At 32.8% G+C, this 19,079-nt stretch overlaps 2 protein-coding genes across 2 annotated transcripts in view; both read left to right on the top strand.

Moving 5' to 3' along the window:
* Positions 1–19,079, top strand: part of LOC114334942 (glucose transporter GlcP-like) — a 281,124-nt gene that overhangs the window by 135,355 nt on the left and 126,690 nt on the right. The gene's annotated exons all lie outside the window — the stretch shown is intronic.
* LOC114334947 (facilitated trehalose transporter Tret1-2 homolog) overlaps positions 12,148–19,079 on the top strand; it is a 41,775-nt gene continuing 34,843 nt past the window's right edge. Inside the window, exon 1 of the mRNA XM_028285084.2 lies at positions 12,148–12,290. Within this exon, the coding sequence (XP_028140885.2) occupies positions 12,179–12,290 (112 nt within the window). The 5' untranslated portion in view covers positions 12,148–12,178. The remainder of the gene's footprint in view (positions 12,291–19,079) is intronic.

Below are 19,079 nucleotides of genomic sequence, written 5' to 3'. Positions count from 1 at the left end.
GCGTCTAATTCAACCAGATCACTTCTTATGTAAATATTATGATTACAAATACCTTTTCAAGGAAATATTATAATAAAACTTAATAATTGTTTCTGGCTGATGTGAGATTGCACTTTCAGTTTGCTTCTGTACTTTATAAAATAAAATAAAATTTTAATTATGGTTTTGTTTGGAATAATTACTTGAGAATAATAATTATGATTGGGATCCAAAATAATACCTAACCTAATCCTAATCACCGTAAAAATCTAATAACCGGTTTTTACTTTAAAAAGAAAAAACCGGTTATAACCGGGACAAAAAACAACCGGTAAAACCGGTTATTGCGAAGTAAAAAAACCGGATTTAGGTTTTAACCGGTAGGTTTTTCCCATCCCTAGTTCTGGGCTTGATGAATTAAGTCATTCTCTGTTGTGTGGGTCCCATCTCTGATGTTTCGGAGCCAGGATTTTCTCTTTCGTCCTATATCCCTTTCACCTTCGATTTTGCCTTCTAAGATTACCTGGAGCTGCTCAAATTCCCTATGGCCCATTATGTGTCCTAGTTATGACGTCTTTCTAATTTGGATTGTATTGACCAGATTAGGACGTGTGTTCATTATTTCCAGTACTTCTTCATTCGAAATTCTGCTGGTCCAGCTTATTCTTAGCATTCGGTCCACATTTCGAATGAATTCAGTTTGTTGACTTCATACTGTTTTAATGTCCAGTTCTCACAGTCATAGTGTTCTCAATCTTATTGTAGCTCATAGCTTGGAGTTACAGAGCATTTTACGCATGTTCACGAAACCAGACCTTGCAATTTCATTGCGTCTTCTAATTTCTTTTTGGTGGTCTAGCTGACTATTAGCTCTCTGCCCACAGGGCCTACTTTACCACTAGGCCCGTGAGGCACCTGCCTCGGGCCCTCATTTTAGTGGGGCCCGGAAAGATCACCAAAAAAATTTTTTATTGCAATAACAAAATAAAATTTAAAAATTCTTTTATTTTACGAACAGGAAATGATAAATGATGACTCCACTGTTGATTTTCAAGCGATTTCACCTGTCACAAGTACATCTCCGTCATCTCCTATAGAAAACGACAATGTCAATAACTCTTTTCCTAGCGATATAAGGGATTGACCAACACATTTAAATCTGGAATTTCAACAATATTTTATAAAGAATCGGCCAAATCAATATATTGATAAAATTAGTGAATGTGTTACACAACTGGATAATAATAAAAGCAGACATTTGCAAAGTGCGATTTTTTATAAAACGAAATCTAATGGGAAAGACTTCCAAGAAAATTATTGTTCTTGTAACTTTCGATGGGTATAATGACTGGGAAAATATCAATAGGACAGTTATTCAACATGAATGATCTGAACATATTTCATCAATAGGGCTTTTCATTCACAGTCATTTGTTTCGAGCTTCTGTCATGTGTCACATAATATTAGTATATCTACGTCATACGTTATTGTATATAACAATGATACCATTGAATGATACAAACCAAAGACTAAAGACGTATGGCGTAGATATATTAATATTATGTGACACATGACAGAAGCTCGAAACAAATGACAATCGATGAAAAGCCCTATTGATACGTTAGTCAAGAGAAGTAGTACACAGCAGGACAAGTTGTAACATTAATGAAAAAAAGTTATTTAGAAGAAAAGGAACATTGGAGAAAAGTTCTTCAACGAATAATACCGAACAACCATTAAATGTTTGTCCAAAAACGGTCTATCATTTTATGATTCAACAACCAAATTATTTTAACTACTTAGAGTGGGAAATAAGCCACAATATTATTAAAAAATGATTTTTATTATTAACGTTTCGACGCCCAAATCGGGTGCCGTTGTCAAAATACAAAATACTATTAATATAAACAAAAATGTTGTTGCTTAGTAAAAAAATTCTTCTAATAATTTATTTAATTTGACTCATTTATATCGGCAATTCAGATACATATGATACATTTTAAAGTAGAAGACTTTAAAATGATATTGCCAATATTTATGAGTTGCGTTCCTGGGACGACTTTACTGAAAGATAGTTCATTCGATTACATGAAATCAACCCCAACTCAAGAATATCCGTCACAAAAAAAATCATAGCATGTGATCTGTCTTTAAAAAATCTTTTTTTTTTTTTTGTGACGGATATTCTTGAGTTGGGGTTGATTTCATGTAATCGAATGAACTATCTTTCAGTAAAGTCGTCCCAGGAACGCAACTCATAAATATTGGCAATATCATTTTAAAGTCTTCTACTTTAAAATGTATCATATGTATCTGAATTGCCGATATAAATGAGTCAAATTAAATAAATTATTAGAAGAATTTTTTTACTAAGCAACAACATTTTTGTTTATATTAATAGTATTTTGTATTTTGACAACGGCACCCGATTTGGGCGTCGAAACGTTAATAATAAAAATCATTTTTTAATAATATTGTGGCTTATTTCCCATTCTAAATAGTTAAAATTGTAAAAATGCCACAAGAAAATAGCTTCAGAACAAAACCAAATTATTTACAAAAGGAAATGATATATGTATACTTACAGTGTGTCGCATTTAAGATGAAGACAGCCCTATATTTTGGCTATCAAAATAAATACAGATTTTAAGTTTTGCAGAGTCATACTGGTTAAATGTTCAAATTTTTTATGATAGCTGAAATTTAAATTGTTTATCCAAATAGGCTGAATTTTCGATATTTTGCTTCACGTTAGAGATATCGGAAAAACTGATTTAAAAAAGTTGTTCCAAATATTATTCTAACCCCACGTACCAAATTTCATGACAAAATTCGCACTTTTAGTTTTCCATTATTTGTACATAGTCAGGACCCTAAACTTGAAATTGGCTGGCCCGAGATACATCTCGGGACAGCTGAGAAGTGCGAATTTTGTCATGCTATTTGGTATAAGGGATTATAATAATATTTGGAATACTTTTTCAAATAACTTTTTCCGATATCTCTAACGCGAAACAAAATATAGAAAATTTGCCCTGCTTGTTAGATTCGCAGTAGGTCGCGTTTAAATGTTAAATTTCAGTTGAGTATCTTAAAAAATGTGTACCTTCAACCTGTATGATTGTGCAAAAGTTCAAATCTGTATTTATTTTGCTAGCCTAAATATAGAGCTGTCTTCATCTTAAGGGCATAAGCGCAAAATGTCGCCTGGCAAAATGTTCAATGTGCAAAATGTTAAATGTATGTATTTTTTTCGAATCCTGAGAAAAATAATAAATATTTTTTAAAAATTTAAACGCACAATAAAAGATTACGTTGTTACCGAGTGCCGAAAGTCCCTGAAAACTTCTATAATGTTTATGTTAATAAGTTACAGGGATGAAAAAAGAAGAGATAAAGCCACACTGTATTTAAACAATGTTTAATTGTTTAAATATAAATTTTATGTTTTGTTAATAAAAATTTAAATTTTTGGTGCAACTATATTTCTATTAAATAATTAATTAATTTAAATAAAAAAGTTATTATTATTAACTCATATTTAGGGGCCCGAAAATTGTGTAGTGCCTGGGTCCTGATTTGAAGTAAAATAGGCTCTGTCTGCCCAGGTATAAGAAGCTTTGGGAACTATCAAGTGTGATACCGTTTATTTGTGTGTTGGGTGTAATTTGTTCATAGGCGTTCTTGTGGAATAACATGATTTTGGTTTCGGAAAAGTTAATGTTCAAGCCCAGCTTGTTGACATTCTTCTGATATTATATGTTCATCAATAGTTTTAGTTAGTCTTCTGTTTCCGCTAATACTACGGTGTCATCGGCATATCCTACATTGTTAATGACGATTCCATAGACATATACATAGATATTTTTATAGCAATTGAATTAAGAAAAATTAAGATCATTTAATTGTAATTTAATTCATACAGTGGCTGTTCTTGTAAATTTTTGTGAGTAAATATTAACGGCAAAGTGGTAGCAAATATTCGACAAAGCTTTTTACAGGAGAGAAACAAACTATAGGTTTTACACTAAAGTAAATATTCTGCTAGTTTCGTTTTGGTTCATACTTTAAATTTCTTGTTTACTCTGTGCATTAAATATGTTGATTTTTTATCATGGAACGAAGTCATTTAACATTTTAATTTCAGAAAATCGTCGGTTATCCAACTTTTGTGTTTGGTGTTACTGTTCATCAACTTACTTTGACTAACCTCCGCCACGGACGTTTTAGTTTGATTCCACGTGTCTTCGACATTTCTCCAATATGTTGTCTGGCAAATGCTGTCCAATCTTGTCCAATAAGAAGATGAAGTAGCAGGCATAACAATAAATGGCCTACCCATATGTGAAATTAGATATACTGGTGATACAATACTAACAGCATAAAATATTACAGATATACAAAGAATTTTAGATAAGGTTGTTGCAACGAGTGAAGAATTTGGTCTGGCACTAAACATAATGAAAAGAAAATTCATGGTTTTATCAAAAAAAAAACATTAGAATCATCAATCTATACGTAGAAAATAAGACGATAGAACGAGTTCAGAATTATAACTATTTTGGGAGAAACATTAATGAAACAAACGATTATATCAAAGAAATCGGAGTTAGAATAGGAAAGGCTAGAATAATTGCAATCAATTAGATGAAACAAATATTATACAGGGTGTTTCATTGGGAAACGTAAATACTTGAATGGTGAATAGAGCTCACTGAGGCGGTTGTAGATATACCACATTTATTGCCTCACCGATTAGAATAATTTCTAGCTGGTTTTATTGTCAAGTTTTCGTACTTCTTTTATCTTGACGTCAAATATTTAAATAAATATTATATATTATATATAATCGGTTCATAACGTTCTACGACGTCTTCCGATTCCCGATCGCCATTGCTCTCGATCGTAGCACATGTCTTCGTTCAAGCCTCTTTCTCTGATTTCCCTATGGATTCCTTCTATCCAGCTTTTCTATCCAGGTCTTCCTCTTTTCCGCCGTTCTTTTGGTGCCCATCGTAGCACTTGCTTGGGTAATCTGTCGTCTTCCATACGTTGTACGTGGCCAAACCATCTTAGTTGCTTTGTTTTTATATCGTCCATTATTGTATGCTTTACATCCATTATCTCCAATATTCTTGTATTTCTGATTTTTTGTATTCTTGATATACCAGCAGATCTTCTCCAGAAGTCCATTTCAGTTGTTCTGAGCATATTTTCGGATTTTTCTTTAAGTGGCCAAACTTCGCTGTTGTATCTTATAATGCTCTTAACAATGCTGTTATAGATGTTATGTTTATTTTCTTTGGAGATACTTTGGTCCCATAGGATTTTGTTCAATAATGCGATAGATTTCCTTCCTTTTGTGCACCTTTCTTGGATATTCTTGTCCAATGTTCCATCTTGTGTAATTTTAAGACCCAAGTATTTATATTTCTGACAGTGATTAATAGTTATTTTATTTTCCAACGCTAGATCCTGCTGTATACCTCCAACGCACATATATTCCGTTTTCTTGGTATTCACTTCTAAACCCCAGTTCCGGTACTCTGCTATGATTTTTCGGGTCATATATTCAATATCGTGGTAATCCTGGGCCATAAGAATCTGATCATCCTCAAAACATAGAGTGTATAGCATGTTATCATCATTTAGCGGTATACCCATATTCTTACATTTCCTTTTCCAGGATTTCAAAACTTGCTCTAAATATATTTTAAATAGTGTCGGCGATATACAGCAGCCCTGTTTAAGACCCTTATTCACTTCAAATCCTGACGAGGTTTCCTTGCCTAGCTTAACTTTTGCTATATTATGGTGGTATAGATTTTTTACAGCTTTAGTGAGGTTCAGACTGATGTTAGTTTTTTTGAGGGCTTCCCAAAGTTTACTTTGTGGTACAGTATCGTATGCTTTTTTAAGTCTGTGTACACTAAATGCAGTTCTTGATTGTAATTTTGTTTGTCTATTAACTGTGTTACACAGTATAGGTGCTCAGTGGTGGATCTGCCAGCGCGGAAACCGGCTTGCTCTTCGGCCTCTAAGTCTTTGTATTCTTCTTCTATCTTATTTTGGACAATTTTTCCGTAAACTCTGCTGATGGTGCTGGTGACAGATATTCCCCGGTAATTATCGCATATATTTTTACTGCCTTTCTTGTCTATTGTAAAAATTACAGACAATTGTCATTATTTTGGCGTGACTTCGCCATTCATACATCTATTAAATAGATCTCTTAGGTATTCATACAGGGTGTTGCTACCATATTTGAGCAGTTCTGGTGCTATATCGCCAGGCCCTGACGTTTTTCTCTTTTTTAGGGATTTTCATGCATTTCGTACTTCTTCCAATCTTAACCGAATCGGTGAGCCACTGACAATTACATTGAAACTTTCGTGATCTTCGCTTTTAATAAAATCTTCTCTATTTTCTACTAGTAACTACTTAAAATAGCCATCCCATTTTTCCAGAGTAATCGGTGTTATTATATCCCTTTTGGTATCTGTTCTCAACGTTTTAAGGAATTTCCAGCTCTCTGTGTTTCTTGTCCCCCCTAGATAGGCGTTAAGTTGATTGCATTTTTTGTTCACGTTTCGCTTTTCTTCTGTGTAATTTTTTTCCGCACTGTTGCTTGTGATTATTTGTATAAAACCTTATAGGAATCTTTCTGTGTACTCATATATTTCCGGTACTTTTCTCTCTTATCGTCTATTTCGGTGGCTATTTCTAAGTCCCACCAGTATGGTTTATTTCTTATGTTGTCTTTGTACTCCCCCAATGCCTCATATGCAGCTTCGTGTATACATTGTGTTCTATGTGTATGAAGATGTTCCGTATTTATAAATGTATATTGTCCTTTCAGTTTCTCGTCCAGTCGCTTTTCGTCTAGCGTTCTTATGCTTGTTTGTTGTAAGCTTTCTAGGTTGTATTTCTTTTTTGGTTCCAATTTGTTTCCTACTTTTTCTCGTGGATTTAGATTTTTTTGAGATTTCATTCCAAGGCACAGTACTTCCGCTTTTAAATATGATGGTCACTACCGCATGTTGCTCCTCTGTAAACCCTTACATCGTTAGTTTTCATTCGACTCCGTTGTTTTATCAAAAAATAATCAATTATACTTTTCTGGTTCATACTAGTTTGGGTCCTTCTATGAGTATATTTATGAATGCATCTATGCTAGAAGAAGCCGTTCATAATTCTTAAATTGTTCTGTTTACAGATGTTAATTATTCTTGTTCCATTATTGTTGAGTACTTGATCGCCGTATCTGCCTAATACGTCATCCTGTTTTTTATTGCCTGTTCTGCCATTTAGATCTCCTAATAATATAATTTCTCTGGCATTTCCTATTTTGCCTATTTCATCGTTCAGCTGTTCATTGAACTCATCTTCGTTAGCTACCAGTGCGTCCTCGTTTACACCATATACTCCCAAAATAGTTATTCTATAGCCATATATGTTCATGTTGACCTTTATCATTAAAAGTAAAACGAACGTCGATGTGTATATACATGTTGTATACTGTATACTATATATTAAATACTATACACATCGACGTACGTTTCAATTTATGTTTTGATTTAGTTTGTTTGAAAATGGATCGTGACGTATGGCAAAGTTAAAATGGAACAACTATAATCGAGATAATTAACGTGTATCACCATTGCTATCTACGCGAAATTGTTCTTATTATCTTCATGTTATTTATTGCTAAGATCACCAAGGACTAAGTCGACATAAGGTAAACAAATAAAAAAAAAACTCGAGGAACGTTGAGAGATAAGGAAAATTAACTTATCTCGTCTAACCACATAAATAATATATTTTAGGTTAATTATCCTTACCAGGGTAATCCAAAGTTACTATGTTTTTGGATTTCTATGTGTTATTATCATGAAGAAGAGAAGGACAAATATAAAATAACAAAAATAATCGAAGACTTCTAGAAAATCTTGTACAGCTCGCAACGTCAGCCTAATAAATCAACAAAGGGGAACGTCAAAAAAAAAATAAAAACGTGGGGTCAGAAGTACTATTAAATGTGTATAAAGGGATTCGAAATAGCAAGGGCTTTAAAAGAACTAAAAAATAATAAAACTCCAGGACACGACATTATAATTGCCGAGCTCTTGAAAACAAGCAAAACAGTGACAATCCCTATACTAACAGAGCTATTTAATAAAGGTCTTCATAAAAGCAAAATCCCTAAAAACTGGAAAGAAAATCTAGTAATACTCTTACACAAAAAATGGGACAAATGTGACCTAGAGAATTTTAGACCTATATCGTTGCTCAGTCAAGTATACAAACTATTTATGAGAATTATTAACAACCGGTTGATCTACAAAATGGACAATAATTATCAACCGGTGAAACAGGCTGGCTTCCGCAAAGGATATAGTTCATCAGACCATCTACTAACAACGAGAACACTAACATTGATATAGAAGGCAAATCAATACCAACTACCCGTATTTGTTGCCTTCGTAGACTATGAAAAGGCGTTTGATAATATCAAGATGTGTGCCATAGAACAAGTTATTGATAATTGTAGAATAGATTCGAGATATATAGACAACTAATACACAATATATATATGAAAATGCAACTAAGTACAACTAGACGAAAATACAAATCCCATCCCCATTAAGAGAGGCGTGGGACAAGGAGACAATATCGCCAAAGCTTTTCTACCTAGCCTTAAAAGACGTCTTCAAAACCGCAAGAAGCTAAACCACTTCAGATTCGCTGACGACATTGTGCTTATAGCGAGCTTATTCGAGGAACTGTAAATTATGATGGAGGAACTCGAATTCAGCTCCCAATACGTCGGCCTAAAAATGAACATGAGGAAAACAAAAAAAATAACACATATGACCCCAGACGTATAACTATAAATGGCAGCGAGAAAAAGTCCAGGAATATATCTACCTAGGCCAAATCATGAAACTCGACAAAGAGAACCAAAGTGCGAAAATTACTAAGAGAGCAAGAGCAGCATGGGCAGCATTTGGAAAACTTAGGAAGAGGTTGAGGAGTGGGGAGCTGTTTGTCTCGAGTTGATCATTCAGAATTATATCTGTATTTTTTAATTTAGAGGTTGAGGAGTGGGGAGCTGTTTGTCTCGAGTTGGTCATTCACAATTATATTTGTATTTTTCAATTTATTAATTTCCATAGATTCTAATAAAGATAGCTTAAGGCCTTTATTTTGAATATGCAGAATTTGAAACTCTTCATTAAAAGAATGGTTATGATCTAGAAGGTGAAGTGCGTATGTAGAAGTGTCTGTTTTTCTATTGTTGAAAGCCCTTTTGTGTTCTGCTATCCGTTTGTCAAAGGTTCTGCCAGTTTGACCGATGTGAGTTTTCGGACAGTCACCACAAGTTAGTTTGTAGACACCACTCTGTAGTTGTTTTCTCTTTCCGTTCCTATTGTTCTTAATATATTTGCTTAAGTTGTTGTTAGTTCTGAAAGCTGGTGTTATTCCTCTCTTTTTTATTTATCTGGCTATTTTTGTTGTTATCTTGCCAGTATATTTGATAGAGCAGAAAATACTGGGTTCTTTCTGTGGTGGTGGATAGATTAATTTCAGGGCTTTCTTATGGAGTTTTTGGTTTAAAATTTTATTTTGTTTGTTAGTTATTGACATTGTTTACTACTATTTGTTTAATGATGTTCAGTTCTATTTAGAAGTTATTTTTTGACATAGAAACTTCTGTTAGTCTCTTATGCTAATTTGTGTTGTGTAGGATGGGATGATGAATTGTGTATAGTTGTGTCAGTATGGGTAGGTTTATGATATACGGAGAACTCATGTTTGTTGTGTAGTCTGGTAATTGTTACATCTAGATAACCACAAGAAAGCCCTGAAATTAGTCTATCCACCACCACAAAAAGAACCCAGTACCTTCTGCTCTATCACATATACTGGCAAGATAACAACAAAAATAGCCAGATACATAAAAAGTAAAGGAATAACACCCGCTTTCAAAACTAACAACAACTTAAGCAAATATATATTAAGAACAATAAGAGCCGAAAGAGAAAACAACTACAGAGTGGTGTCTACAAACTAACTTGTGGTGACTGTCCGAAAACTTACATCGGTCAAACTGGCAGAACCTTTTACAAACGGATAGCAGAACACAAAAGGGCTTTCAACAGTAGAAAAACAGACACTTCGACATACGCACTTCACCTTCTAGATCATAATCGCTCTTTTAATGAAGAGTTTCAAATTTTGCATATTCAAAATAAAGGCCTTAAGCTATCTTTATTAGAATCTATGGAAATTAATAAATTAAAAAATACAGATATAATTCTGAATGACCAACTCGAGACAAACAGCTCCCCACTCCTCAACCTCTTCAGTTAAAGACTTTAAAAAGGCAAACACATTGTAAACTAAATCACTTGGGAAAGGCACTCTTCCGAAACAGCTGTAGTCACATAGTTATAATCAATTTTGTGGAAGTATAGAAAACATACGTTTCCAGTGTTTTATTGTTAGATAAAATGAACTTCCAGCAAGTAACGGTCGAATCCATCAAATATTTCAATTCGTTCAGAGGTGACCATCGTCCTCTTACGTTATCTGAATGTAGGGATCTAAGATTCGTTGGAATTTTTAACTATTTGAATACACAGGTAATGGAATACAATCTTAGATTCCCTTTCGTCTTCTTCTTATGCATCTTTCGTTTGCTTTGCTAGTTTAGAAAGCCCGAATTCGGGTTATTTGCCAGAATTTGGTCCCAGTAGAAGCCTTTAGTTCTTCTGTTCTAGAACAAGTAATTGGACTTCTTAAGTCCTAGGTTTTCAGCAATAGTAATTGAAAGTAGAATAAACTGGAAGTCGATATTTGAACTCTTCGTGTAACTTTTTCGTCGATTGACATACGATTGTACTAATTTTGAATCATCTTTATTTACATCCATAATATCATATTTTGAGTGACTTTAAAAGAGCACTTACGGTTTACATTTCTAAAACCGAAGTTCGATGTCAAATTTCTCATCTTGAATACAATCCTTGGGTAATAAGCTTTCATTCGACACCTCATTTGTCATTCTATCTACATTAATAACGGAGGAGTTGTATTCGCAGACGAACGGACAGAAGGACAGATAGTAATGAAACCGGAAATATATATTTCTTCTCGTCTTGCGAAGGCACGTCGAATAATATATCACTTGTACTATTCCGGTTACTTTAAAACAGTACTTCCGGTCGCGTTTCTAAAACCCGAAGTCCTAGGTCAAATTCCTTACCTTTGGTACCATCCTTGGATTATAAGCTTTCATTTGACACATCATTTGTCATTCTACCTGGTATAGTGACTGAGGAGTTGTGTTCACAGACAGACAGACAGACAGACAGACGGACAGACGGACGTGCATAATTCAATATAAAAGGTTTTAAGGAATGTCACAGATCAAACATAACAAAAAAGAGATTTTTTGCTAAATTTTGTAGACTTACTATAGTTTTCGTCGAAACAGTTACCGAAATACTTATCCTAGACTAGACTTACTACATAGTAACTGATTTATTGAAGCAAAACAGTACTATTTAAAAAATTGTAATAAAAAACATTTCTATAATTAATCGGAATAACTAAAATTAGAGTCTAACTAGAGAAAACTATAGTAAGTTAAACAGTTTAACTCAAACTTGGAATAACTTCCGCTGTTTCTTGCAACAAAGACTACAGTAACTCAACTTACTATAGTTTTCACTTGCAGGAGTGTGGGTCAGTAAACTTACTATACACATGCAAATGCTTTACTGGTTGCCTTAAAATTCATACCTGATTTACCATAATTTTCCACCAAATAAAACTTAAAAAGAATAATAATACCATAGTATAGTAAGTCAAATGTAACGTTTTTTTGCGTTACGAAACGTTACGGTCTTCGTTGCATGGGTCGTAATGTACCTCTCTCGCAATCTCTCGCAATAATACCAATACCCGTATTATATTATATACCTAGTATCGTCTTGAGTAAAAGTTATTTAACGCAAAACCCAGGTAACTTATTACTTATATTGATTTATTATCACTGAAAACAAAAAAATGTTTAAACTAATTATTCAAATAGTGGCAAATTATGAAACTTTGTAATTTTTTAATTGGAATTGAAAATTGAATAAACTGTAACCTTCATTTATTTTCTATACCATTTCTTATTTTCAGCAACATGCTTAACGCCGTGAAGCAATCTACCTTGTTGGAGCAGATTAAGATTCATGATGACAGAAAGCGTGGAATTTTCTCCCTTCCTCGAGTTCTGTACTGTTCAGTCTTAACAGGTAATAATTCAAATTGTTTATTAAATTATATCGAAAACTATTAAAGATTTTTTTATTGAAAATCGACATTGCGTTCAAAATAAATTATTGTTGTGGTACCATTAGCTAAACAAAATATTGTTAAAAAATTTTGCTTCTTAGTACTTTTTCGATAAGACAGTTCTTATCGAGATATTCTGTACATTTGTAAAGTCCAACACATATTTTTAAATTGTTAAGTAAGATTCTAGAATATTATTTTCATAATATTATTACAATGGCGTTTTTTGGCTTATTTCAGACGCCCCTGATGATGCTCTAGAAGCGAAAGTATACTTGGGCAAGATTTAATAACGGTATATATCTTTTATTTTCATAAAATTCAGATATTCGAGCGTTCAACCATTTTCTATTTTACTTTAAAAAAGTTTTGACGGATTTTCTCCGAAAAATGTTTTATTTTTTGGTTATTTCACGTTGAAATATTCGATTTGGAATTTGACGAATAAGAACCTATTTTAGATGAGCTACAACTTTGCTTCTACTGGATATACTTGAATATACTGGAATATGTTTTCGATACAATACTTTTTTGGTTATTGAAAAATGAGTAACCATTTTCAATTTCTTTGCAAAACGAAGATACAGCCGCATCATATTCTAGTCCAATCAGTATGTTTTCAATCTGGTGGGATGTAGAATACCATTATGTTGCTTTATATGCCATTGGATTGAAAACGTAGACTTTTTGGTTACTTGCGAAAATCCGTTTAAAAATCTGTTGTTTTTTTTTTGTTAAAAAAATTTGACTTAGTGAAAAAACTCTATAGAACAAAAGTTGATTAGAATTAGTCGGTTTATCCAGTTCCCTACTTATCTTGAACATATGTTATCTCATCCCCGAGAAGGGGTGGCTTTCATCCCCTAAGTAAAGGCAACCCTGATCTCAAGTCCAATATTGAAGCAGAGGGTAAGAGGAAGCTAAATCCAAATTTTCAAGTAAATCCGTCGTGACTGGAAAAATTACACACCAAAATGGTTATTTACTGGGCTATTATAATATAGGGCTTTAAAATAATATTTTATTTCACCCCATTGCCATTAAAAAATGTCGGGATAATTCTTGCTGTAGCTTAGGGGTAGAAGTAAAATAATCTAAAATACCAAAAAAATGTATCTTCCTCTAATCGAATATAGTCCTGTCGCCAGGGGCGGTACAACGGCCTCCTTTATTCAGAAGGAATTACCCAAGTTCTTTTATGTATTTTGACCCGTAGAATACGATTTTTTTCGGGTAACAGTTGATGCGAATGTCGATAAGGTCGTTATAAATAAAGAACTTGAGGAATTACATAAAAGCGATATTTCGCAAAACAAAACCTTTTTTGTATGTAGCAAAAAATGTTCTGACAAGTTTTTTCGTAGGATGCATAATTTTTGAGATAAACGCGGTTGAACTTTCAAAAAATCGAAAAATTGCAATTTTTGAACCCGCATAACTTTTAACTAAAAAATAAAATAGCAATGCTGCTTACCGCATTCGAAAATGCAAGTCAAATTATATCGATTTTAATTATTTGCATTGCAAAAAATTTATTATTTTATTGTTAAACAACGCTAGTGCTTGAGTGATGTTTTCAATGATTTCTCATTTAAAATCGAACGTGTAGGTAGAGTAGGTACAAGTGCAAACGGGGCAATTTCTACGTAGCATTCGGTAAAACGCATGTATTGGGCACGGGAAACACTATATGTTTATAGTCTTGTTTAACAAAAATAAATTTTTAGCAATGCAAATAATCAAAACCGGTTTAATTTGACTTAAACTTTTAAATTCGGTAATAGTCCTGTCGCCAGGGAGGGTACAACGGCCTCCTTAATTCAGATGGACTTACCCAAGTTTTTTTATGTATTTTGACCCGTAGAACACGAATTTTTTGGGTAACAGTTGATCCGGATGTCGATAAGTTTGTTATAAAAAAAGAACTTGAGGAATTACATAACAGCGATTTTTCGCAAAACAAAACATTTTTTTGTATTTTTTGGGTGATCCTTAGCAAAAAATGGTTTTACCAGTTTTTTCGTAGGATGCATAGTTTTAGAGATAAACGCGATTGAACTTTCAAAATATCGAAAAAGTTCAATTTTTGAACCCGAATAACTTTTGAATAAAAAATAAAATAGCAATTTTGCTTACTGCATTTGAAAGTTCAAGTCAAATTCTATCGATCTTGATTATTTGCATTGCTAAAAATTAAGTTTTTATTTGTTAAACAAAGCCATAAACACATAGTGTTTCCCGTGCCAATGCATGCGTTTTAATGTACGTAATATACGTAGAAATTGTCTGTATGCGCCTACTCGTTCGATTTCAAATGGGAAATGCATTGAAAACATCATTCAATCTCTATGTGTTTACAGCTTTGTAAAAGCTTTATAAAAAAAATAATTTTTAGCAATGAAAATAATCAAAACCGATAGAATTTGACTTGAACTTTCAAATGCGGTAAACAGAATTGCTATTTTATTTTTCAATCAAAAGTTATTTGGGTTCAAAAATTGCAATTTTTCGATTTTTTGAAAGTTCAACCGCGTTTATGTCGAAAACTATACATCCTACGAAAAAACTTGTAAAAACATTTTTTGCTTAGAATGACCCAAAAAGTATAAGGCAATGTTTTATTTTACGAAAAATCGCTGATATGTGATTTCTCAAGTTCTTCGTTTATAACAATTTTATCGACATCCGGATCGACTGTTACCCAAAAAATTCGTGTTCTACGGGTCAAAATACATAAAAAACTTGGGTAAGTCCATCTGAATTAAGGAGGCCGTTGTACCCCAACTGACGACAGGACTAAAGCAGAATTGCTATTTTATTTTTTAATCAAAAATTATTCTGGTTCAAAAATTGCAATTTTTAGGTTTTTTGAAAGTTTAACTGCGTTTATCTCGAAAACTATGCATCCTATGAAAAAACTTGTAGGAACATTTTTTGCTTAGAATGGCCCAAAAAATACCAAAAAATGTTTTTTTTTGCGAGAACTCGCTGTTATGTAACTCCTCAAGTTCTTTGTTTATAACAATCTTATCGACATCCGGATCAACTGTTACCCAAAAAATTCGTGTTCTACGTGTCAAAATACATAAAAAAAACTTGGGTAAGTCCATCTGAATAAAGGAGGCCGTTGTACCCCCCCTGGCGACAGAACTAATATCGACGTGTTGTTGGGTTTTTCAGAAATGTTGTTACAGTTTCCAATAATATCTCTGTTTCTTATTCATCTAGCCACCCTGTGTAACAAGTAATTGAACTTCGTAAGTCCTAGGTTTTCACCAAAAGTGATCGAAATTAGAACCAGAAGGCGATTGATATAGGATTTCACTAATTTTGAGTCATTTTTACTAAATTTTGGGTCATACTTGTTTAAACAGAAATGACTTCAAAACCGAAACTAAAGATTCAAACTCGACTTTTTAATACGCTTCGATTGATGTGTCAGATGTACTATTTATGCGACTATAATATGGCACTTCCGGTTAGAACTTTTTAACCGGAAATGATATAAAAACCAAAAGTATACATTTGTTCTCATCTTGCTAAGACACGTCGAATAATATATCGCTTATAATATTTCGGTGATTTTAAAACGGTACGTCCAGTTGCAACTCTGTAACCCAAAGTTCAAGGTCTCATCTTTAGTACTATCCTTAGGTAATAGGCTTTCATATGACACCTCGTTTGTCATTCTATCTGTATTAATAACGAAGGAGTCATATTCGCGGATGGACGGACAGACAGTCATGAAACCGGAAGTATATATTTGTTATCGTCTTGATAAGGCGCGTCGAATAATATATCGCCTGTACTATTTCGGAGACTATAGAACAGTTTTTCCGGTTATATTTCTAAAATCTGAAGTACTACGTCAAATTTTTCACCTTTATTGCCATCCTTGGGTTATAAGGAAAATCCGGATTAAGAGCATTTTGATCTTTTTTGCTTATTTTGCTTATAATTAGGATTTTTAGTAAAAATGCTTATTTTAAAGATATTTATGTTGCTTATCTTTGTTTATTTTACTTCTTATAATAAACTATAGTTCATGTAGTCATGTCTTAAGCAAAATTCAATGAAGTATACAGAGGTATAAAATTGTAATAATTCAATAAACAGAATTGGGACTTAAAAGAGAAAACCCATCCTTATACCTGCCCATGTAATAAACTAATCCTTGTCTGCAGACAGCCCAAATTAATTATACTGTTTTTTTTTTCTTTTTTGTTCTGAAAAATTTTTCTACGTATAAATATATGCCTACAGATAAAAGACATAGCTTTTTAAAAGGAAATTTTGAAAAACATGTAATTGTTTTATGGCCTAATGGACATAAATAAAAAATATATTAATATGATAATTATTTTTCGATTTTTTTGTTATATTATAGTTTAACAGTTTTGTAATATTTTTATTTATTGTTAGTAATACGATAATTAAAAATAAATGTAATTTAATGTCCTTTATTCATATTTATATCATTATCTCTATGTTTATTTACAGGTTTTTTTCTTGGATCTTGCTTATTTCATAAAATGCTTCATTTGCTTATTTTTTCGACATTTTTTGCTTATTTAGTGCTGATTTTGACCTTTCTGTCATGCTTATAATCCGGACGAAGCTAAGCTTTCATTCAACACTTCATTTGTCATTCTACCTGGTATAATAACGGAGGAGTTGTGTTTACGGATGGACAAACGGACGTGGATAATTCAATGTTTTCACATTTTTTCAAAATTGGGTGAAAACAATAAGTAATTATAATAATTAAGGTATTAGTTATTAGTTAATGTGTTTTGCTACGGTAAAAGTGATAAGAAAAGTGTAATAAACTGTAGAATATTTATCACTATAGTTCATAGTCAGATATATTATCTAATTAAAGAGTTGTAACGTAATTATATTTTATCTATAATTATAATAATTATTTTATAAACATCCTTTTTCTTATATCATAAGAATTTCTTGGGTATTAAAATCCTACTTTTAATATTAAATTTGAAATAAATATTAATGAGATCAATATAAAATCTGGAGTTCGGCAGGGATGTATAATATCCCCCGTTCTATTCAATATATACAGCTCATATATACAATCATATTACCTACAGTAAACACATTATGCACCAAGTTTTTGAGAAATCTCAAAGTAGGGCAATAATAGGAAGAAGAAAAATCAAGAACCTACGTTAGGCCGATGCCACATTATGCGTTTTGAACGGATGCGGTGAAAACGCATCCGTTTCCAACGCAACCGGACCGACCTGTCACACTATGCGTTTAGTCTACTGCAGGTAGTAAGCGCGTACCGATGACTCAAAACGCATCCGCTTCCAACGCAACCGGACCGATCTGTCACACTATGCGTTTTCACCGGATGCGTCGGAAACGCATCCGGTCAAAACGCATAATGTGGCATCGGCCTTATTCTGATGACACTGTTATGTTGGCGTCTTCACCAGAAGAACTTTAATTACCTACTTAGGCTCCGTTAATAATAAAAAGTGGAGGATTCGAAGACGAGGACTGTCGACGCATCCCAATGGCCAAGTGGACAACAACAGTAAAACTCACAGAAATATTGATGAATACCGAAATTACAAAAAAAAATTATGACTTGTACACTAAGAGCCGCTATAGGTGAAATTTGCTAATCATTTTAGGCACAATATAACCCTATAACTTAAATAGTAGAACCTAAAAGACAACGTATAAACACTGTGCCGTCACTTTTTAGTGGCACATGCGTCGACAGTGGCGCATCAAAGTTTCCACTTATGGACGGGATAAATAAATTAAAAGGTACCCTTCCTCACTCCCAGAATTATTTTTTTTAGGGCTTTGACCCTAAAATTTTTGTAAAATTATATCTTGGTGGTTAGCATGTAAACTTCACGTAAGCACTGATGATGATTGGTAAACCAATCGAAAACTAGTTATGTGATTGTGATGTAGCCCTTTTTAGGGATTCTAAATATATACCTTTTATAAAGGATTTTACTATTTTTTTTTTTCATTCTATTAAGTTCTATGTGATTAAAAAATAAAACTCAGCGTAATTTTAACCCACCACTCCCATTCCTCACCCTCAAAAACTTCATTTTTGGTTTTTATTTTTTTAGGGTAGACCCCTAGGTTGAGTGTACAGAACCTCAAAAAAAATTTATTTTATTTTGAAAAAAAACCGTATAACTTTTTTTGGGTATGGCTGCAGGTCTAATTTTTTTCAAATTTGTGTATTTTATTAGCCTCTATATTTCTATTTTTTCAGATTTTTCCGTAAGGTTCATTACCTTCAAAATTCCAAAAAACTGTTTTTAGGGGGTTTTTAGGGATTTTCCCTACTTTATAGACTTCAAAATATATCAAATAGATGTTTGTTTTATAGTTTACCTGTAAATTAAAGTAACTGAGTCCTTTAGAAAATTTAAAAATGGGAGAAATAGGTTCAAACCCCCAAAAACTCCATAAAATTTTTTTTATTTTTTTTGGATTTTTTAAGGTGGTGAACCTTACGAAAAAATCTGAAAAAAATTAGAAATATAATGTTTGATAAAATACATAAGATTAAAAAAAATCAGACCTGCACCCATACCGAAAAAAACTTATGCTTTTTTGTCCAGAACAAAAATTAAAAAAAAAAATTTGAGGTTATCTACACTTAACCTAGGGCTTTATAAAAAATGGGCATGTTTTTTAAAAGTCCAACTATGCGTGTGAATTTTTTAAAATTTTAAAATTGACTGGAATTT

Source organism: Diabrotica virgifera, chromosome 4 (assembly GCF_917563875.1).
Source record: "Diabrotica virgifera virgifera chromosome 4, PGI_DIABVI_V3a".
Classification (NCBI taxonomy): Eukaryota; Metazoa; Arthropoda; class Insecta; order Coleoptera; family Chrysomelidae; genus Diabrotica; species Diabrotica virgifera.
This window is presented reverse-complemented; position numbering and strand designations above follow the sequence as displayed.